Source organism: Haemorhous mexicanus, chromosome 2 (assembly GCF_027477595.1).
Source record: "Haemorhous mexicanus isolate bHaeMex1 chromosome 2, bHaeMex1.pri, whole genome shotgun sequence".
NCBI lineage: Eukaryota > Metazoa > Chordata > Aves > Passeriformes > Fringillidae > Haemorhous > Haemorhous mexicanus.
Genome location: NC_082342.1, coordinates 50,677,786 through 50,701,067, shown reverse-complemented (window position 1 = coordinate 50,701,067; position 23,282 = coordinate 50,677,786). Strand labels below are relative to the sequence as shown.

Here is a 23,282-nt window from a genome sequence, read left to right as displayed (position 1 = left end):
GGCTGACAGTCCACAATACTATAAATGTACTAGAAACATAGTTCACTTGAGGCCTAATTTCTGGTGAAAAAGTAAGCATGAATTCAGGAGTTGCCATTCATTTTTTGGTCCTTTTTTGGGAGCACTTTCTTTGACTTTGAGCTGACAGTTTGAACCCAAAGTGAACTTCACTTTAATTTGTCTACTAGCTAACAATATATGTGGAGTGATTCCCTGTTCCCCAGGCGATTTGTTCTGGTACAAAGATACTGACCACAACAGAAAATAATTTGTGGAGAGGAGAAGGAGCAAGCTGAGGGAGAAAATGATGTTCACGAAAATAACCAGCTCCATGTCATGGTCTTAAAATGGGAAAGGCATGCAGGAATGCCAGCACTGGGCATTGTCCTTACTGGATGATTTCATTCACAAAAGCTCTTGGGCCACTTCTCTCAGAGTGATAAAATCCATGAGTAAAAGCCTCTCACAGGCAAATATCTGTCGGCAGCAGTCCTGTAACAAAGCACACATTTCCAGTGGGCTATGATGCATTCAGTGCAGTCAGTGTAAAATGCCACAGTTCTGGATTACTTTGAGTTTAGGAAATTCAAAGTGGTTTGTCAGCAATACTTATTTCTAATTGCTACTTCTATTTTTACTTCTATTTTGTGGAGTTGTAGCTAGAAAGTATCACTTTCCATGCCATATGTGAGGATACCAATGTACAGCAAAATTCAGAGGTTTAGAATTATTTATGAACTTTGAAATAACACCCAACTTACTCATCATGTGTGGCAGCCAACTCTGTGGAGTCAAGTGGTTGAGATACAGACTTAAGGCCGTTTGTCACAGACCTTCAAGACACGGGGGGCCATTTCTTATGCAGCAGATCTTCCCAAAAATCAATATATCCCCATCCTGTGGTGATTCTGCCTCATTTAAATCATTCTACCTTGAAGCTCATCTGGTAGAAAAAGCAACCCCTTTAGATGTAGCAACTGCTGATAGCTATGCCTGGTTAAGACCAGGATCTGGAAAGATTCAGCGGTCCTGTCTTACCTAATTTTTTTTTTTTTCTATTAAGTTACATTCCTTTTTTGCCTGTCCTTAGTAGGTAAATTCTCATGGTTGCAAATGTTTTGCACAGAAAGGTGATGTGCTGTAAGTGCTACATTGATGAATCTTTCCTCTGTTTCTTTTTTTATCCTTGATTTACCGGACGTTTTGAGAAGGAATGGTATCTTTTGTGATGAGACTGGCAGCACGCCACAGTGATGAAAGATGTCCTTGTAACTGGAACAAAGAAGCCCGGTTAGGGATCCTGATCCCAGCGGGGGCTTTCTTGGGATGCTTTACGCGCCCAAAATGTCCAGTAAAACACTAGTTCCAGACAGGCACCTCAAAAACCCCCACCAAACCCAGGCCCCGACTTCACGGCACCTCACGCGACGGCTGAGAGCGGGCGCACGGAGCCGTGAGCGGCTCCCCGGGAGGGCATCCCCGGGCCGGCCAGGGCTGAGCGCCTCGCCCGCCCCCGCAGCCCGGGCGCGGCGGTGCCGGCGGCCGCAGCGCGGCGTCTGCGTGCGGGGGGGCCCATGGCCAGCGCGCCCCGGCCGGCCGCACCATGCCGAACAGGGCCGGCCTGGACACCGCGCTGAAGATGTCCCTGCGGCGGAAATCCTCCAAGATCCACTCCTCGGCCGGTGAGGAAAGGGCGAGGCGAGGCGAGGCGGGCGGGAGCGGCGCGGGGAGGAGGCGCCGCGGCGGAGGAAGGCAGGCGCGGCGGAAGGGAAGGGAAAGGATGGCAGCGGCGCCTCCATGGCGCGGCCGCCCGGCCCTGCCGCCCCGCCGGCCGCGGCGCTCGGGGATCCCGCAGTGCCGCCCCCGCCCTCGGGGGCTCCCCTGGGCGAGGAGGTGCCTCCGGCGGGGCCAGGGCGCGGCGCTGCCCGCCCGCTGCCCGGCCCCAAGGGCACCGCGCCCCCGCCTGCAGACCCCGGCCCGGCGCTGCTCCCCGCGGCCCCGCCGCGCCTCCCGTCCGTCCCACCAGGGCCCCCCGGCACCCTCAGCCCGCGGCGTGAACAACCCCTCGTCCTCTTGGCTCTGACAGTTTTTGACAGGAACATTTCTTCTGGTCAGAGGGCAGTACCGCCGGTGCAGGGGAGACAGGGGTTCCCCCACCCCACTCCGCCGGTCAGGGGCCTCTGTCCCGTGATCAGGAGTGGCGAGAGCATCAGGCACTGCAGTGAGCCTGCGGAGAGGTGAATTACAGGGTTTCTTAAGAGGTGCATTTAGGAAACTGTTTTCCAACTAGTTCATAAAAAGAAGTAGGCAGAAATGGAAGACTTTGAAGGTAGAATTCTGCTCGCAAAAGACTGACTTGTGTAGGACTGAAGTGCATTCAGATTTTGTCTCTGGTATGTTCTGCATGGGCATAGATGAAGCATCAGTGACATTGCTGGTGACTTACAGACACCCGTTCCTGTGCAAATTATTTAGGTGCCGAGTACAGTTTCTGTGGTGAGTAAAACTGTAGTATAATGCTGCTTCAGCACTTTTTGTTTCAATGAGAAATGTGCACATTTCCTCATCAGATCTGCTTTGGGTTAAATCTCAGAGCACCTTGGAGAGCATTTGCTGGATTGCTTATGGATGATGCTGTATTTGAAGATGTCCTTTAGTCACTCATGGCTGCTCAGCTCATGGAACCAGGCTAGAGCTAGCTGAAAGGAGAAAGCCACCTTCCCTTTGGCTCCTCTGTGCAACCTGGTCACTCTAGTAGCATTTTCCTGTTTGGTCTCACTGCTTGGTAGCAAGGACAGAACTTCAGGGACTTCTGCATAGTGGCTGAAGTAAGTGGGATGCTGAGCAAAGAGCTGTGCAATGCCTGCTCAGAGGAAATGGTATGGTTTCAGGGTAGGATTTAGCATATTACCAGCTCTACTTATCTTCAGCCTAAGCCATTCAGATGAAACAGTTGCTGTTAAGCAGATTCCACTTTCCAGTGTTTGGGGATGTGTCCACTTCTGCAGTCTGATCTGAAACCCTGTCCTGTGATAGGGAGGCTCCTTTCCCAGAGCTGCAGTTTGGCAGATCATTTTGTGACTTAACCTTTGGAATCCAAACCTAGGCTCCTTTCAGTGCTTGGCACTTGGAGAATGTTTAGCTTCAGCGTAGCATACATAAGGAGTTTAAGCTTCAGCTTTTGTCAGTGACAAAATCACACACAGTGGGTTGGAAAGCACCACAGAGGGTCCAACCTCCCTGCTCAAGCAGGGTCATCCTAGATCACATTGGATGGGATCGTGTCCAAAGAGTTCTTGAATATCTCTGGTGCTTGGTCATCCACAATCATACTCATGGATCTAGGTGGTTAAGTTGTGCCTCAGTGTCCTGGGTGGCTGGGGCACCCACATCTTCTAACTGGGATTTATCTGTACACAGGCTCAGACTTTTACATGTTCCCTGTGTGTCACATACGAAGAATCCAAATTAGATGATACTTCGAAGAAAGATGGGGGTTGCTGGTTAGCATTAAGATCAATTTCTAGCTCTTGAACAATGTATTTCCTATCTAGAATATTTTCAAGGGTAACAATAGTAATATCTAGTATGGTATATATAATGCCTGTAAAGTTTGTGGGTTTGTGTAACTCACTGCACAGACTTATAAAGTTGGTTGTAGTTGGTTTAATGCACCAGAGCCAGCTCTGGTGACTTAGGACAACCAGAACCAATCTCTCAGCCAGCCAGAAAGTCCTGCCTTCCCCATGCCTGTGCATTCCCACTGCCTTGCTTGTGTCAGCGATAGCCATCAGATGGTTACCTGGTCACCAGGATCAGTGCTGATGTGGCTCACTACCAGGCTGTATGATCTGAATGCCAGCAGGGACCAGACACAGAAAGGCAGTAGCTCTATTTTCCACAGCATGTTGTGGCTTGACGTGCAGACCTGTCATCTGTGGGGGCCAAACGGGTTCATGTGAGGGGCTCTGGGCTGTATGAACCCAACTGTAAGAGCATACATTTGGAGACTGAGCCACTGTCCACAGACAGGCAGTTCAGATGTGGTTGTGTGGTGGCACTGCCAAGTCTCAAGACCCTTCTGAGCTGAATGACGTGGAGGGGGAACCGTCACTTTTTTGTCATCCTTAGTTAGGGTCAGGTAACTGTCTCTATCCATTGCAGGTTTTTTGGCATCCATGTATCAAAATGTCCTCTCTCTTTTCCATTTTAGAAGAGAAGATCTTTCCTGCTCTGAAGTCTTTTAGTTTATTTGCTAGCTTTGTTTACTTTTGAGGGAGTTTTGGTAATCTAAAGTGTTAGGTTTTAGTTTGGGTCACTGAGATTTATTTTCATACCATGTAAAGCATTTCAGTAGCTTATAGACATTCCTCTTTAGTCAAGAAGAGCACTGCCTCTATGATTTCCAACCCTCTTGCACTTGGTAGTGTGACTTCCACATGTGCTAATACAGTATAAAGTGCAACTGGTATATTTGATAGAGTTTTAAACCTGGTTAACACCGGAATAAAGCACTTGCCAGAAAAGCAGATGACGTGAAAAGGAGAATTTAGAGATGGGAAGTCACCTTCTGCCACTCAGATGATCACTGTGCTTCTTTTTTATGCATTTGCACATTAATCGATTTTTTTCCTTGTACAAGTAAACCTTTTTATTGCTGTAATGTTGTACCAACTGAGATAAATTGATTAAATTTAAATTATTCTCAAAGTCTCTAGCTCCTTACTGCTATAACCACAGACATCAAAGACTAACTTGTTCTTCTCCTTCCTTCCTCCTTAAAATCACTAAAAATAAGAAACCATCAATAAGACACTGGATTACAATGGCATTTTTATTTTAGGGAAAAAAATCGAATTTCAGTTTTGTAATGGATTAAAGGTACAGCTGATCTCTGTAATATTTACTGTGGTCTTTTTCAATTGCTCAGTGGTACACATCAGCAAGAAAAGTATTTTTAGTGTGAAGGTAGTAACAGAATCTTCTCTCAGGACATGAGAAGCTGAAATATAAACATCATTTAGTGTATGAAACAATACTCCTTTTATATGTTTTTCATCTACTTTTCCTGTGAAATACTTGCCTATAGTTTATGCTGTGTTTTTGATTTTAGAGTCTTAGTCCTTTCCTTCTGAAAGATCTATCTCTTCTGTTTTTCAGAGAAATGTCTATGTAAGAATTTCTTTGTGCTATTTTTGTGCTGTGATATAATTACCATGATTGCAACTGCTGGGAAGCATCATACAGAGCAGTTAAAACTCTACACAGGCACTTGTACTTCGCTCAAAGCTTTTATCCTTGAGCAAAGATGGTTAAAGCATTGGAACAGGCTCCTCAGGGAAGTGATTGGGTCGCCATGCCTGGAAGTGTTCAAAAATGAGTAGACATGGCTCTTTGCTGTAAGGTTTAGGGGGCATGGTGATATTCAGTCAAAAGGTGGACCTGATGATCTCAGAGGTCTTTTCCAACTGTAATGAGTCTTTGATTTTATCTGTAGTCATTTACAGGTTAGACATAATTCCTATAGATGCATATAAAATGCCCAGGAACTACAGGTGAAATATGTCATCAGCTCTGCATGATTTACATATGGCTGTTGCTGCTTCAAATGAGGTGTAATTTGGTTTTGTGGAGGCAGGTTCAGGTGGTGTAAGAAGCATGGTGAAGGCTACAAAGCTTTAACCTTGAAGCTCACTCTCATCACCTCTACTCACGGGATACCTACATCCTATTTTGCAGGAGGATCAGCAGTTGCCTTGGATGCATTTTTAAACAAACAACCCCTATGAAGGGGTCAGCAAAGTGCTGAGCTAACAAATTCTTTAAATACTATTATTAAAACTGTTTAAGTAAGAATAAAAGCCCTGTTCTGCTGAGAGAAATGTACCTGGCAGGAGTAGTGACAGTGGGGACTGAACAGGGAGGTGTACTTCCTCAGCAAGTGCTTTAACCACCCATTAGCATCACCAAGAGTCACTGAAACACTGAGCAGGATGATTGCAACCATAATGTTGGCACACAGGAATCCTGCTCTGTGATGGAAACTTTTCCAGGTGAAGACTGAACTGCTACCAGTTTAGTGGCAGAAGTTAGTACTGCGTGGACAGACTACTTTAGTCCGTGTTCCGTGTTTGTTCATGCACGCGCTCAAACCAACGGTGGTAATTTGGTGTGTTACAGACCTCCCATTGCTTTTCATCCACACTGCAGTATAATGTGCAGCTTATTCTATCACAGCAAAGGCCCCATCCTATTTATGTAAACACCAGTGACAATTATAATTTCCAGTGGCAATTATCAACTCCAGTGGCAATTATGCCTTTTGACAAAGCGCTCATCACAATAAACCCCATGCTCTACGTTACTATGTTTCTGTAGTAGCACAAAGGGGAGCCTCCTCAAGCTGTGTGAGATCTTGCATGACTGTAAAGTGAGGTGGTGACAGTGACAGGGCTAACTGGAGGCCGAGCTGAACTTCTGCTGCCTTTGTTTAAAGCTTGTTTGGCTGTGAGAGTTAGTTTGCATTAGATTAGGAGGGAAATTAAAATACCTCTGCTTAGGACACTGAATTAGAAAAAGGTGCCTTACACACCGTTACCGTGGAGCAACTTCATAAATAACCAGGATCCTAAGTAGAGTGTCAGAAGAAACATTTTTTTCCCTACTGTGATGGGGGAGGTAAGATTATTAATAAATCCATTAAAGATCAAAGCCCTCAGATGATAAGGAATATGGTTATTTAGGAGTTAATTGAGGACATAAGAGATTTAACTACCCTTCTGTTTTCTAGGATCAAATTAAATGAAGGTATTTGATAAAAGTTAAAAATTCCACTTGCTGTATCACCAATATATGAACTCTCTTATGCTACTTGAGTATTCATAACTCCATTGAAACAGACACATGTACTGTCTATTTATAGAAACTGTTTTATTCCTTCTCTATGCCACTTTCTCCACAGGACTCTTGTTTCAGATTTTAGTTTTCCAGCAGTATCTGCTTTTAGTATACTTCCTTGTGCTGGGTGAGTCAGTTTTCTCCTTTTCTGGGCAGACCTAAAAGCACTGCCCTACTAGTGTGATTTGGCAGAAATGCCACTCTAGTTCTATGAAGGATTAAAATATCTAACAGTGAAATGACTGCAAGGAAATCTGCTTGTCTGTTCAGGGTCCTAGAATATCACCAAGACGATGGAACTGCTGGGTGAACTTCCTTATGGAACTCACTGGGCAAAGAAAGAATAGTCATTTAGTATTGCATTTCCATTGCCACAAGGCTTGAGTGCAGTCTTGATCTCTGCCAACTCTGCAGGGATTTTTTTTTTAACCTGGAAATCTATGGCTTCATAAGTGATGTTGCTCTAAAGAATTTCTTTTTTTTTTTCTTACCATTAACCTCCTTCCCTCTACAAGAAGTTTTAAGCTGATAGCTCCTGTTGACTCTAGATGTTATTTTGGATGATCACTTGAAAACTGATGTCAGCATCTAAAACTGATGTCTCTCCAATTAGCAATTCACAAGGCATTTTTATTGTAGTGAAGCCTTGCTGAGGGCCCTATGAACAACCAGGTCATCTGTTTCTGCTCTTCTGGAAGGTTGTCAAGTGATGCTCTGTAGATTTTGCTACAGGGCAGCTCCCTTGGCTGGTTCATTTTCCTTTGGCCAGTCTTGTTTGAGCTGTCAAGTATAGCCTTTAAATAATCTTCAAATCTGACAGAGCTGATTCGCTACTTGTGAAGCAATGTCCTAAGCACCTACGCTTTTCTGTGCCTTCAAATACTCTAAGCATACGTCACCTTACTTAACAGATGCTGTTTATTTGTAAATGGGAGACAAAAGATGCTGAAAGGGTATGTGCAAAGTCAACATCAGCCCTCGCAACTCTGAAACAGGTACAGAAGTTACATCTGCATTCATCATATCAGTTACACAGCTGGGAATCAGGATTTAACCTGGAAGCTTGAATCTGAAATCCAGATGACATTTAGTTGACATTTCTGCATCGCTGGGAAGGCTCATCATAGTTACTGCTTCAGTGGTCCCATGGCTACTGAACTGAAATTGACATCAGTCCTGGTGCCTTGTTCTGAGCTGGGACAGAGAAACAGGGGGATTAAAGTATGCAGGTGCTTCCCAGGTCTGGGAGGGCACCACTTCTGCTTTACAGATTAACAGTCAAATCTTCTTCCCAGAGTTTCACTAAGACAAGTCTGCATCTGGAAGCCATCCTTGTGCCATTTACCTGACTGGTCACAGGGGGAAAAAGGAGCTTTCAATAAGAGCCTAGCAGACAGAAGGAGGAGAGAGTGCTAGCCCTGCCCCCGCCAAATTTATCCTAATCCTGTGCTGCCTGAAGAGAGGGCAGCATTCACTATCAGTCCTTAACTAAAATCCTGATCCCTGCTGAAGTTTTCCCACAATCTTCAATAAGGAAAAAAAAAAAAAAGTTAATACCCTCTTTTTTATCAAAGTAATTTTATTTACAAATCTGAAATTTGCTTGTTAATACCCTCTTTTTTATCAAAGTAATTTTATTTACAAATCTGAAATTTGCTTATCTTGCATTTGAAAAGTTTTTAAACCCTACTGGTCATCATTATGACAACAATGTGGGGTGATCAGTCTTCAGAAAGAGAAAGGAGTGGCTAGAAAGATCTAAAATATCTGAGGAGAAAGAGTTCACTTCTTACAGAAAAAAAACCCTCAACAAACTGGGGGGGTCTGGGTCCCAAATTAAGACACTTTGGGAAAGTGCAAGTATCAGTCATTACTGATATATTACAGTCATTACTGTAGAGATATTTTGGATCCATTCCATTTTGTGAAATTGGAGTTGGACATTGGGTTTCAGCTGGGATAGAGCAGTGGGCAGCTGCAGGGTACTTACTTTCCAGCTGGGGTTAAACCACAACCTATTTTTTCAGGTCTTTCTATATAATGCTGAGCCTCCATAATAGGAAGAATGAAAGATATTTTTTCTGGAGAAGGTGAGCTTCCTGCTGTGAGTTGCAATGTATACTGTCACTAAAGGTGTCCAGTGAACACAGATGAAACTTTCCCTAGTGCCTTCCAGGTAGCCCTTCTCTCATTTGTCTCTTAGTTGGGACTGTGAAGACTATCTTCCACACACAGCATCGCCCCATTACCATTCCCTCTCTTGTGACAGAGTGGGACATATGCAAAGTTCAAAATCCAAAATCCCACAGTAGGGGGATCCTACTGTTTTGGACCAAAGTCCAAAATCCTTAAGTTGCAGGATCTCCACTGAAAACAAGAAGTCTGGTTTGTGTCACAATAGATGCACCTGCTTTAAATCTCTGGCCATTTCCACCCCTGACTCCATACTGTGTCCCCCAAGTGTTCTTAGCCATGTTTTTTCTGGCAGGAGTTCAAGTGAGATGCAAGGGGCTGTCTGGCATGGCATGGGAGAGAGCAGTAAGTGTTCCCAACCTGGACTGCTGAGAGACTTCAGCAGTACTAAACTTTCACCAGCAAGAAAGACTGGGCTGCAAAGAAGAGGTTTCTGCAGTCCTCAACACTGGATGGTTTTGTTGAAGTTTTGGCCTGCCAGCTAATTACCTAAACCATTTTCTTGGAGGGCTTTCTGCCAAAACCCCAAAGAGAGAAAAAACAGGAATAAAATAGCTGTAATAATAAATATGATATGATCTGGTTGAGACAATGCAATTTGTGTTAATGCTAAATAGCAGGGGATTTAAATAATTTAGTATTCATTTTGGTACTTTTTGGTTCATTAGACAGCCAGATTCCCAGGGTGTGTGTACTTGCTATTCCTGCTAGGAATGTTATTGTTTACAGAGACATTAAACTCTCTTATCCGTGTCATCTTCAATACAGAGAAATCCTGACAACCAAGGACAAGAGTTAATCTTAGATCTTCCTCCTACCAGAAACCTCCTCCCTTTTTTTAAAATTAAAGTCCCTTCTTAAGACACCCAGCACTTTACAGGCACAAGCATCTTGCTGGATTTCTGCATCATTCTTTTACAGGCTTCAAATCAAATCAGAACAGTTTTGCCCTCTGATGAGATGAAAACATTTATATTTCTATGTACCAGTTCACATCTTGTCAGGGCAGATGGTACTGTTGGAAAGTACATTGTCATTAATTTGAGACTCAGCAATTGCAAGCAACCATATTTTTTATTTCTATCAGAACTAGTACACAAACTAGTGTTCAGTAATAAAATATTAGTATCCTAAGCAGAAGCCACAAAATTTACTGAGATAAAGTAGCAGTGATGTGGTAAATCCTGTCTTTGTGAGGAGCTAAAGCTATTTCACTGCAGTTTCAAGTATTTTGTCATCAGTCATCTATTGTCATCATTTGTCACCAGAGCAAGGGAATAATTTTAGTTATCTACTTCAGAGGGCAAGATGAGGATCACCGGCAGCTACACAGTGTTTGTATGGTGCTCAGAAAAAGAGGGTTGTATACAAAAATATTTCTTTAGTCAGGTAGGTTTACAGCCATTAGGTTTACATTTTTTTTTCACACTTGCCATCTGGCTTTGGTGGTGTCAGACCTCATGAAACTAAGTACACCTGGATATTCTTCACAAAATAAACATAACATGACTTTTTATTTAATCCTCTACTACTTAGAAAGGTTTATTTTTACAAGGTAATTTTATAAACTATATATCTGTAGGTTTTTTGACATTATTTTTTAATTGTCTAAGTTGTTTATTAACAATGATTCTATATTGACATAAACAATTCTAATAAGAAAATTGACATATCCAGTTTTGTAGACTAAAATTTGAGAAGAGTGATTAACAACCTGAAGAAGGGGGAAGGGAAGTTCTACATTAAGAAGATTGGCAGTGCTTCAACTAGAAGACTATGCTGTGACTGAGGCTATAGCCAAAAATAGAATTGGATTAACAGAAGAAAGGCAAGTAGATAAAACTAAGGTCAAAGCAGAAATAGATGCTTTAGAATTACCTCATGCACCAAAAGATATGAAGAGATATTTAAGGAGTTTTCCTATTATATGCACCTATAATGGGAAAATCAATTTACAATGAGAAGCAATATGAAAGACAACTCAATAAGTTAATTAGGAAGAACTAAATTTTAAAATGGGCAGAAAAAAATGACAAGAACTTTTACTGATTGTTTGTACAGGCTTTAACATACATGGTATTACAAATAAACTCAAAAAAAAAAAAAGGCTGTAAAAGAGAGCTGTGGTAATACCAACACTTACAAAAAGAAACAGTGAAAATAACATTAGACACTCTCATTGAGGTGGGGTAACAGAGTGACAAGTCAAACTCAATAAGTTGTGCTTTAACCCCTCCTCAGAAAAAAAGGCTTAGCTAGGTATCAAGTTCTACCTGATGACAATTTTTACAGCTCTGTTTACACTAATGAGCCCCAGATGCATAATTGGTGGGGGAGAGAAGCTAATGCACACAGATAGGAAGACTTTAAAAGGGGGAAAAGTGAAAGAAGGTCGTGTCTGTAGAGATTTTGGTAAGATAAGCTATAGCATCTTGAATACTTGGCCTTTCTTGTAGCTTTGAATTCCAGTCAGGTAAGTTGGCCTCAAAGGAGGGAAGGTTGTGCTTGTTTAAAAAATTTATTTTTGATGTGTTTAACTCTAATGCTTTGAGGTAGATATTGACTATCTTTTCTTCAATTTTCTACATGGAAAAGCTGAAGACCTGTTTTCTTGATTGGAAGGTAAGATAAGAGCTAAAGTAATCTACTAGTAAGCAAGACCTATGCCTGCTTTTATTGTAATGACTTTGTTACTTTATTTCTGATTAGAGACTGCTTGGTAAAAAGTATAGCCAAAACCTAAACCCTGAGAGGAAGCACTTAGAAATTGATAATTCTTTCCTGTAATTCTGTGTTCTTGTGTGACATGAGCACTACAGTGATGGCTTTCAACAGCTGCATTGTAGGAGTTAAAGATGAAAGGTACACTTGCTTAATGCAAGAGATTCCTTCAAATTTCTTGGGATGTAGGGCTCATTATTGGCAAGGAACTGTTGTTTTGATGAGGAGCCCAATATTAAGACAGTAACTGAATGGGAGGGATTTCTCTCCACTGAGTACTTCTGCTATTCACAGCAAAATAGAACAGCTGTGTGGAAATAGTGTTCCAGTAATATGTCTAATGACCTCTGAACATGGAATAGCAAATTAATGCTTATTAGTTTGGGACTTCTGCTCATTCATGACCAAATAATGTCTGTAATAGTCTGTAGAGTGAAGAGAAATAAGGCTTGCAGTCTTCCAGAAAAAACTGCTATATGAAATTTGTCTCCAGTAGTTATTTCAGAGAACTAAGCATTTGCTTTAATCTTTTTGGAAAAAAAGGGAGTGGGTATGAAACTTCTATTAGGGGGGGAGAATGACTATTTTTCTTTCAAATGGTGTCTCTTCTCTCACAAAAAGACTTAAATAATGGGTATAAAATCCAGGATTGGCTGTAGGTTAGAACTGTCTGAAATTCTGTCCGGAAGAGTGTAGTACCGCTTAGGTTCATCATCTGATGTCTAGCTGATAAGCCTTTTCCCAGGAATGAAACACCAGTGCTTGCTGTGCCTCAGTGGATGCGCTGTCACTGGAAATTGAGTCAGCCAGGTGGTGATATTCAGCTTTCAGCAGTGGTTGGTTGGTTGGTTGGTTTAGGCTTTTTTTTTCCTTTCTCCTCCCTAGGGCTACTTTTTAATGAAAAACTCCTCCTGTACCAGCACATGAGTCATAAACGTAATTTCCTCTAAATTTGCAGCAGCCTATGCAATACTAGATAATTAAATATTGAAAAGGTCTGTGATTCTTGTCTTTGCTCATTCTAGAAGCAATTGCAATAAAACTCTGCCTATTGCAGACAGGTATTGGAATGTCTCAAAAGTGACAGATGGATACAGTACAAATGTACTTAAAATCTCAGAAATGATGCAATAGGTCAAGCTGAATCCTGATCCAATGGAAAGCAAACACTTAATGTTTTGGCAATAACAAGCTTTGTGTGGACCCTAGCAGGAGACCTGTAAGGTTGCAGGCTCAGCAGGTCAAGTCAGCATTACTCTGCCTAAATCAAATTCACTGTCACCAGTCTGCAGCAGTTCAGGGTCTGATCTATAGGATTACCAGAAAAATCTGTCAAAGCATCATAATATATCTTCTAGAGATCAAGCCACTGAGGCTATTATCTCTCTTGGGGGGTGGTGGGTGAGAGGAGAGAATATTTTTAAAACTGATCAGTACAGATGCTGCAGACAACATAGCTGTTCCAGGAAGAACAACCCGCATAAGAAGGCTGGGATTTTTAAAATAAAAATACTTTCTTGGGGAAAACATCTCCAGCTATGCTTGTAGTATAGGACTTTGGCGTAATAGTAGTAGGTGGCTGCAGCATTAAAATAACTGGTAATTTTATTTTTCATATAATGTGCTTCAAAGGAAAAAGGAAGAAACTACATGAAGTTTTAGTTTGATCAGCTTTATTCTCATCCTTGGTCTGGTGTTTTGGCTAAGGCTGCAGAGCAGAGATAAGACTGGCTGATACTGCAAACCTGTAAGCCTCTCTTATCTGTCAGTGGTGCTCTCTTCCTGACAGGGACAGGCAGAGGCGTGTGATGGCAGTTTTTTTTTCTTGTCCTTGGTTAAACATAGAACTGCTGTTGAATTTTCTGTTTTGTAGGTCTGTTTATACATCCATTACTCTGAAAATAAACTTGTCCTACATGGAAGATGTTCTTTAAGTTCACAAGTCTGTTCTGAGCTTAGTGCAGATAGATCTTTGTTAAGCTGCCCTAAACATAATTAGCTGTGTTCTGGCTTTGGTAGTCCTTGGTGATACAGATCAGTTGTAATCAATATAAGAGGTTCTGCACCAGATCCTTCATTTGGTGGTAAAGGCTGAGAGTGCAGTAACTACCCTTCTAGGTTCAGATATAAAAAACCTGAAATGCAGGTATCCATTCTTCCACCCCCTTTGCAGCTCTTCTCTTGGACAGGTGGTAGTTTCTGTCTGGTATTCCGAGTCCTCTGGAAGTTTCCAGGGAGCAGCCCTCTGGGAGGGCTGCTAATTCTCACACCAACATATTTGCTCCTGTTTGAAGGTGCCTTAAACAGAAGAAAATGCCTGTTAGAGCCGAGAAATGACTCTGAGGAATGTGCTGCCTCTCTGCATGCCCTGTGCTGTGAGGGTGATAGAGGACGTCAGAGTCCTTCTGCCATGTATCTGTTATTCCAAGAGCTCTGGAAATAGTTATCCTCAGCTTTATAGTGACTTTCTGCTGGTAACAGGCAACTTCATGATGTCCACTCTGCACTGAGGATGGCATTTCTTGTTGCTCTCATGGAAGCTGTGTGGTGAGTTTGTGTGGGTTATGCTCATATTTCTGGGATTCAGTGCAGTCTTCTACATGCTTATGAGGTGTTCCCTTCATCATGTGGGATTGCTGAACAGTCTTTGTTCTGAAGGAGGAGGGCTAAAATTTTGTTTCTGTTTAACAAGACAGTATTAATTTTGTTCCTGCATTATGTCAGACTTCAATGTAGCTAGCAGATACTAAATTAGACAAATTACTAAAAGATAAATAAGGACACAATAGGCTAATTTTATTAGTTACTACACTGTGCAGTTACATGCTGTTTTCTGCAGGGCATTTGGATGCTGCATGAGACATCTGAAAGTATTTTGCAATTAGAGAGAATGAATAGGTTGCCAATTTCCTCTCTTGAATGCTTCCATTAACAGTCCCACTAACAGTTGTAGTGAACCTTTAATGAATACAGTAAGCCACATAACCCATATGAGCCTGCATGGCTTGGTACATGATAGGTTCTGTAATAGTACCTTGCAGTCATATTTTCTAAGTACTTCATCAACAACTTGATATGATTTTTATTTTAAAAAAAGTTGCTTCATTGAAGAGAATGGACTATAATTGAGTTTACCCACATTATCTTTTTCATATCTGCTTTGTTCTATGTTAAACACATTTGGAGAATGGCAAAAGTAGCAGAGTAGTAAGGATGTAGTAGTTGATTAATAATGTGCTGCTCTTCGTTTAACACTCAATCCTTAGAACTTTTAGTATAATGCTGGGGTATCTTCTTAAGTAGGCTAATTTTGGTGGCTTGTGCAAGCCCTTAGCAATGCAGATGGGATCTGCTCCATGCCAATCCAAAGGTGTGTCTGAGTGTCTAAGGTGAGTGCTTGGATGTGTATGCCTGTGCTGAGCAGCAGGACTTTCATCTAAGGGAGTAAGATGAGGTGAGATTAGGCCTTGCTTCTGTGGAAGCCTAGTTGCTTCCTCCTCTGAGTTATCCTTCCCTGTTGTCTTCTGCACCATGTGTCTCCTTGCTGTATAGCAGAGAGAAAGAGTTTGAAGAAATGCTGGGAGTGAACTTAATGCTTGACTATATCCATCAGTTGGTCCTTTATGATAAAAATCTCTTTTGGATCAGTCTTTGTTCCTCCCATGCAATAAAAGGGATATATGGATTTGAGACCCAGAGGTTTAAGGGAGTTTATTTAAACCCTAGTTCCCTACTTTGTAATCAAATGTCTTTTTGTAAAGGCAGTTTCAGCTATCTTGTATGGCATATAGGTGTGCTCAGGGTATGCCCATATGGTCATGTATTTAAATGTCTTCTTGAAAAATGGTGTTCTGCTAAGATCCTCTAGAGTATGGACTTCTGGGTTTGAGGATGTTATGCTGCTGTTTTGGACTAATTTGGATTTAAAAGATGAGACTTTTGGGGGATTTATTAAGGGTGAGCTGGGAGTTGTCCTCAAGGGTGCTGAGGGAGCCCCACTGTATCAAAGCTGGCTCCACTTTGCAGGGCCACTTTCACAATGCCTTGCCTCAGATCAGCATTCAGGGTGTCTAAGCAGCACTAGTAAGGAAATGGTGCTCCCAGACATGGCTGGCTTGCTGCTGTCTGAGCCCTTCCCCGTGGAAGAAGGTGTCAGTGGTGAGATGAAGACATGGTGGGCTTTTGCAGTAGGATCTCTCACAAACTGTAGAGGGGCCAGCATTGATTGGTTTGGTTGTAGAGCTGCAGTCTGCCATGTTTTGTCCTTAAGTGTTAAAATATGCCCAATACTGTTATCAACCCATACCTGATCAAGGCAAAATATTCATCCTTGTGCCTGCATAAATAATAGAGAAGATGCTTTGAAGAAATAGGACTTTCCTAACGTGTGTTTTCCTTCTGCTGAGCTCTTCCACAATACCTGTACACATGTGCAGACACAAGAAAAAACCTGACTTCATGAAAAAACTGTTTTCCTACATTGTTTTCCTACACTGTTTTAATAAAGCAGTGGGATTGTCTTTGTGGTCTGAATGCTATTGGCTGAAGGAGGTTTAGCAGCTGTACTCATCACTCACCTTACTCCTTTAAGGGTAGGAGCAGCTCTGTCCATACATAGCTGTTATGAGGTGCTGCCTAGCAAGCAAATGGCTTGTCTAAGCTGCCTCTGACAGATTCAGTTAATTATCTGCAGCCTAGTTCATTAACTATGTCTGAACAGTGAATACTGCAATATTAGCATTGCTAGTGGTGTGTTTTGCATTCTGCCCTTGGTCAGCACTGAGGGTACCTGCTAATCTCCTGGATGTTTAGGGCAGAGCTGCTGTGTAAATAATTCATAGGGCGTATAGGTTTCAGGCAAGTCTAGTTAGAGTGCGTAAACTGAAGCTGAATGATGGCAGAAGATGCAAAGATTTTCATCTGATGCGAGTCTGGATTTTGGTAGAGCTGTTCTAGATTTCCCTGTGGTAGCTGAAGCCAGTTTTCCCCAATTCTTGATCAGACTGCTTATCTACAGTTGCCAGAACAGAGCTATGTCTACCCTATAGTCTGCTGGCCTGCTGTGGGTTCCTTTGAGGTCTTCTTTGGTGTTGGTGGCTTTTTTTTTTTTTTTAACAAAAGATTTTTATATGTGATGAGGATTGCCCATAAGGGAGTTCCTATGGATCCAGTAATCATTAGAACATTTTTATGAGAGGAGTGTTGGGGCTGCAATAAACCTTGAGAACCTGTAGGGAAAGACTGTGCTTGGTCTCTCTAAGTTACAAGCTCAGAGATTCAGTGTGTTACCTCTGAATCTTTAATGTCTGTTAGACTTTGGCCAGTCACCAGAAATTAGGCTGTAGGGCTTTGTTAGGCAAGAATTGTTAAGTGAGGCAGTTTGCTTTTGGATTAGTGCATGTGTGGCCTTTCATTTTAAAAGGCATTTTTGTACCGTATTGCCACAGGGTATGAAGAGTGCATTTCTTTGCTTCATTTTGTCACTCCAAGAAGATATTGTTAAATGTTTTTATTTTTCCCATTAGATATTTAGCATTCTTGCCCCTAGAAAGAAAAAAAAAAAGGTAAATGAACTCTATAGTGTTTTTAATGCTGGCTTAATGTAAGTGCAAATAAATGCAAGAAGATGTAGTGACTTCAGGCTATTTAGAACAAACTAGAATTGTCTTAACATAGTGAATATTTGGCTTTTGTTGGTGTTTACTTGAGAGGATATTAAGAGTAAAAGGATGAAATAAAAATACCTGTTCTCTTTATTGATAGTGTTATACTGTTTGCAAGTACTTTGTCTTCTTTATAAACATCAATATTTTGACTTTCTAAAGTAGAAGGCCTAATTCATGTGAAAGCATCTGCATTGATAAGACTGAGACAAAAGCACTGTTAACTGGATTGCAAGGACTATCTATTATAGGCATACTGCTTTAGTTTGGTTCAGTGGCCCAAGTTAGTAGAGCACAAGCTAGGTGGCAGGATATTCACTGAGAATAGTTCACTAGGATGATTCAGTATTATCTTTAGATAATAGATGTATAATAGGCATTGTTCCTGTTTATTGAGCATTCTGTGAAGAGGTGATCCAGTAGAGATTAAGGTGAGTGAGAAATTGGTTATTTTGCTAGTGAAATTACGACCTAATTTGCTCCTGGTGCAAGCTTGCTTTTTTAAGAACAGTTTTCTGTTAGTCCTGAATGTCTTCATGGAAGTCAGAGATGACTTCAGTTGACAGTGCTGCATTCCTACTGTACATGGCAGGGGTGGTCTAGCAGTCTAAGTGCAAAAGTGGCTTTGGAGGTGCAGTTGGCTCCTCTCTCTTGTCATGCACTGTGCTGGCAATACTGAAGCTGTGAGCATGTTTACAGTGGGAATAGAGGTGATCTGGCATCTCCTGCATTTCAGTACTGGAAGACTGCTCTGGGGTACTTTGAGATCAGAGACTCATCTTGTGATATCTGTTAATGTTTGCCTCTGAGTTTTTCTAGCCGCCAGAACAGGAATATGAGTGATTATCTTTGCAGAAAATACAAAAGAGGATAATAAAGTTGATGGTTTGTGCTTTGATTTTGACTGTGATTGCTTGGTGAATAATTGTTTCTGGAAACAAAAGCACTTTGTACATGTGAAGTGCACTTACTGTAGGTAGCACTAAGATAATCTAGAAAAAAAGGTAGCTTTTTGGGATGCTTGTTCTCTCTTCCTTTGTATCCCAGGTATCTTAAGAAATGCATTTTTTAAAAAGAGGAAAGCTGCACTTGAGTATTTATAGATGGGACAATGTTTAGAGCTGAGCCATAAGAAGCCTTCAAGGAGGCATAATTATGGAGTGAGCGACAGGCAAGTAGCTCTGCTGATGAAAGGTGCACATCATTCTTATTTTCAGAGTGTGCTTAATTTTATGGTGCACTTCTGTTTATCTGTGAATAGTAGTGCCAAATCAGACTTCAAGATGCTTTTCTTGCAGCAAGTTGTGAAGGCTTCAGGCCACCATACTCTCTCTGTTGTGGGACTTAGTGTGCTTCTTTGTCATGAGCCTTGAGATTGAGGCTTCAAGTCAAATTCTTGAAATGAATTAATGTTGTGGTATCTTGCTGGATTTCTAATGAGAAATGTCAACAACTTGGAGAACTAAGTTATATAAAGTAGAAAACTTCTCCCAGCTGCAATATTTTTTTATTTTATAAATTTATATAGGTTTTCAAACCTGCTGGCTGCTGTAGGACAAAGACTGGTGGCAGATGGGACCAAGTACCTTCAGTGTTAGTCAAAGGATGCCTTGAAAAACAGAAGGTAGCATAACCTGGCTGTTTCTTCAGGCTCCTTTTTGGCTCTGGAAAAGACAATTGGAATTTCCTTTCTTCCCTGCACCTTTTGAAAAGGAAATATTTGGTGTAATTTTTTTTTTTCAGAGAAGGGGAATATAGAAAGTCTTCCTTTAGCAGGTTACTGAATTGTGATGAATCTCATATTTATTGATTTTGATATATATTTAAATAAACATAATATATATGGCAAAAGCTGAATCTTCTGTAGATCTTATGGCAGTATAGGCTTTGGTGTGCCATCATGAAATCAAAATTGTTTTACTTTCCTCCATTAAAATTCTATAAACATGAATTGGCTGACTCATCACTAATCTCATCAGGATTAAGAGACTAATCTTATTCAAACAACATAATAGCATAACGGAGTAAGAGACTGGAAATTGATTTTTCTTATTTGTGCTCCATGCATTTGCATACAAGTCCTTACTATTTCCTGATTTAAAGCATCCAATCAACAGCTTGGAAATGATCTGGTAAAAATAAATTTAAAACTGAAAATTCTCTTACTAAATTATTTGAGGTTATACTCTTGAATACTAAGTTATTTGAGGTCTCCATAGATCTGTGCTGCTCTGAGAATTAATTCCCTTCCCAGTCTGTGATAGGGAACATGAATCTTTTGATTGTACAAGCTAGGGAATTACATTTAAAAGAGAACCTACAGCTACTCTTTCATTATTAACAAATGCCTGTTAGAAGAATGGTCTTTCTGACCTCCTAGGCAGTTTTATGCACATCTGTCAATGTTTGCCATATGAAAGCGTGAAACTGGTGCTCAATGCAAGTGTTACTTCATGACTCTTTTGAACAGATGCTTTATAAAAATCTTGAAGGGATAAATCCTGGAGGTGAGCAAAAAGCAGGTTTCTGAACTTGACCAACATCCAGCAAAGGACAAAAGAAATTTTAATTGGTTATACCTGAACTTTTGTCTGGAAAATACTCTCAAATGCAAGTGGCAGTAGTAGTTATTACCCTTCTTATTACCTGCATTTGAAAAGTTGGCTTCCTGACTGGGAAAACTGAGCTTGAACTAGTGGGGTTTGATACAACACTATCATTATCTTAAACCACTTGAATCCACTGACAGATGCTAAAAGAGCTGTTTTTCCAATTTTTCAGCCACTCTGTTCTCTAACCAGCAGCCTCAGGCAGAAGGGATTAAATCTTGTAATTAGATGCTACCCCTACCAATCTGATCTGAGTCAGCATGCTAAAGATTTTTAACCTTTTAGAATGCAATAAAAGTTAAGCTAATAGTGGGTGGTATGGTGAAGTATAATGAATGGAAAACTTGTCAGTTCATCCCAACAAAAATCCCATGAATTTTGGTGATACCAAATCTATTTTGAAATTATTGGAACATGGGCTTTCTAATGTAATATTTAAACAAAATATCATACTTCAGTTGCAAGATGCTGAGAATCCAATTTGTTACATAACAAATACAATTTGTCTAAATATAACAGCAGAGAAGTACATTCCAGGCTTGAGAAATCATTAGCTGCTACAAGACTTGAGTAATTGCTAATTAGTGTGGTTTGTGGCCAGTACTGATGAAGTCACCAGAATAGGAGCAAATGCACTTAAGCCAGCTGTGGTATTTGGTTTCTTGCTTGTAATCCTTCTCATTGGCTTGCCAGGAACATGACCAATGTATTGACTCTCTTTCTACACTGAAGTACACAGAATGAAGAGATATTTGCTTTATTGCAAGTTATTAATTGGGTGAAACTTGGTTTTTAACAGCTTGCAGCATTCTGAGCTGTACTTGTGGCTGTGGGCGCTTTGCTGGCTTCCAGTGCTAGATACACACTCCAGTAGTCAGTTTGTGTGGAATGAAGGTGCTGCAGGGGCTCAGCATTTTGTGATCATGTATTTGAGACTGTAGGCCGAGGAGAGGCTTGAAATCTGAACTCTAATACTGTTAAGCAATTTAAACTTCTCTACAGAGTAGTCTTCTTTGAGGAGCACAGATCACTCACTCCCTGCAGAAGGAAAAGCTGCTTTTGCTAGGACTCCCAACAGTTAATGTGATGTTGAACTGTGTCAAAAATATATTTCTGGCCTCCAAAAGTATTTGCATTTCTTTCAATGAAGATCAAACCATAAAGGAGTAGAAAACTTTTTTAAAAGAAGTTGACATCTTGATGCTCAGATGTGTCTCTGAAGCCATCGTCTCTAGAATATGTTCAGCTTCTAGTCCTTAACTTTGCTAGCTTGATTTGTTGCTAAGAAAGAGACTTCAAGTTAACTGTAGCAAAACTGTATTATATTGAAAGTAGACTACTGAAGGGAAGTTTTGGTGATTGGACAATATGCTCTGAAAGAGGCTTGCATAAAATTAATTTTAAAAATTTGGTTCAGCTCTCATCTGTGCTCTTGCTAGGTATGTAGCGACCTGTCAGAACTTGAGAAATTAAGACCTAAACTTCATCTTTAAACTGAAGAACTTCCATAGAAAACCACTCAAAATCATTTATCCACTTCATTCCTGAGCAGTGTGTGTATGGGGAAGGGACAGGACTAACTGCTAGGGTGGGATATTGTCTAGATGAGCTTCTGTTCTGGGGTCTCCAACAATCAGCCTCAGTTTTGCTCATAAACATTGTGACCAGCACTATTTCAGGCCACTGTTTCACTGCTGGGCTGGCATGTTTAGGTATGTTCCTAATATTCAATGCCCTTGGAGGTGTTTCAGCATGGAGAGAATGTCCTGTGGTAGCCTTCACAAAAAACTTAAGCAAGTAAGCTAAAATTGCTTTCAAGGCAATTTTGATTTTTAAAAAATCCAAAACACAGAACACAAAAAAAAAAATTCCACAAAACAAAAAACCCAGAGAAACTCCAGACAAACAAAAAAACCCCAACCAAACAAGAAATAAAAAAACCCAAAGAAACCCAAAGAAAAAACCAAACAAGCAAACCCAAAAAAACCAGTGTTCACTGGCTATGTACGTATTTGCAGTTGGACTGAAGTTTTACTTTGCATTTTTTCTCTTAATAAATTTTTTCTCCTTTAGAGACTTGGAACTTTAGGACTAAAGTAGATCTAGAATTTATGGAAGACTGATAGAAATTCTATATTGATTTCAAATTATTTTATAATAAGGGCAACTTCAAAGCTTTGAAAATTGTTGTTTAATACTGTTAAAAAATTTGATTACTGGTCATTTACAGTTCTGTGCTTGTCTGTGAGGTTACATTTGAAGTATAGAGTAACTGCAGTGACAGCAGAGGATGGCAGCAATGCCTGCTGTGCTTCATGTTTTGATGCAGTCAGCTCTCAGCACAGCTGGGTGTGTTGAAGTCTGAATGCAGAAGTAGGGGCAGCAGTACTAATGGGGGCGGTGATGCCTGCTGCAGCTGGTGTAGGCCAAAAAGGAGCTGATGCAGGCTCTTGGAGGGGTGTAGGCTACCTTCATGATCAAAATGTGGGAGACAGAGAATGGGCAGGAAGCTTGTGTTCTGCCTGATTAGGGATGACCCTTCAAAAATTTGTTCTGGTCTGTAATCTAATGGTAAAAGAGGGATTTTCAAAAAATTAGTGTATTCCGCAAGGGTATGGACTGATTACTGAACGAAGGACATGGTTGGATTTGTGAGGTACAAAGGCCAAGAAAGGGTTGAAACTTAGATAAATTTTTGAGGCTAGGTTTCTGGGAACCCAGAATATTCAGGAATTAAGTGCTTGTGGTGAAATCTGAAGGCTCATTCAGTAATAAAATGCATAATGGTATCTGTGGGATGAAGAATAGCTCAGTGTTACGAATGGTAGGTCTTGGTACCTGTCTGTGATGCACTTGGATCTTGAAGACAGGAATGCTGAAAACAAGTGGGAAGAGCCCAGTTCCTGTTGAACTTCTTCATGCACCTGTGCTGCCCAAGTGCTGCACAGGTCTGACTCTTACCTTAGCCTGCTGTGCCTGGTGCCTTGGCTACAGAACCAAGGGAACCTGTGGTGGGGATGGATGTGTTGAGACTGGGTCAATGCTTGTGAATTAGGTGGTTAGAGATTTCATTTTCATGTGCTTATGTTGGTATCTATCTAAAATATTTGCTGTTTGCTGGTGAATCATTCCTTAGTGAATCATTTTAGCTGGGCATTCCTGGCTTATCCCCTAGCATGTAGTTCTGATTGTCAGGATA

General features: G+C 41.1%; 1 protein-coding gene across 3 annotated transcripts in view; it reads left to right on the top strand.

Moving 5' to 3' along the window:
- Window positions 1-1,582: 1,582 nt before the first annotated feature.
- ATP8A2 (ATPase phospholipid transporting 8A2) overlaps window positions 1,583-23,282 on the top strand; it is a 313,847-nt gene continuing 292,147 nt past the window's right edge. For all 3 annotated transcript variants that reach the window (XM_059838776.1, XM_059838775.1, XM_059838772.1), the window contains exon 1: window positions 1,583-1,682. In XM_059838776.1, the coding sequence (XP_059694759.1) occupies window positions 1,604-1,682 (79 nt within the window). In that variant the 5' untranslated portion in view covers window positions 1,583-1,603. The remainder of the gene's footprint in view (window positions 1,683-23,282) is intronic.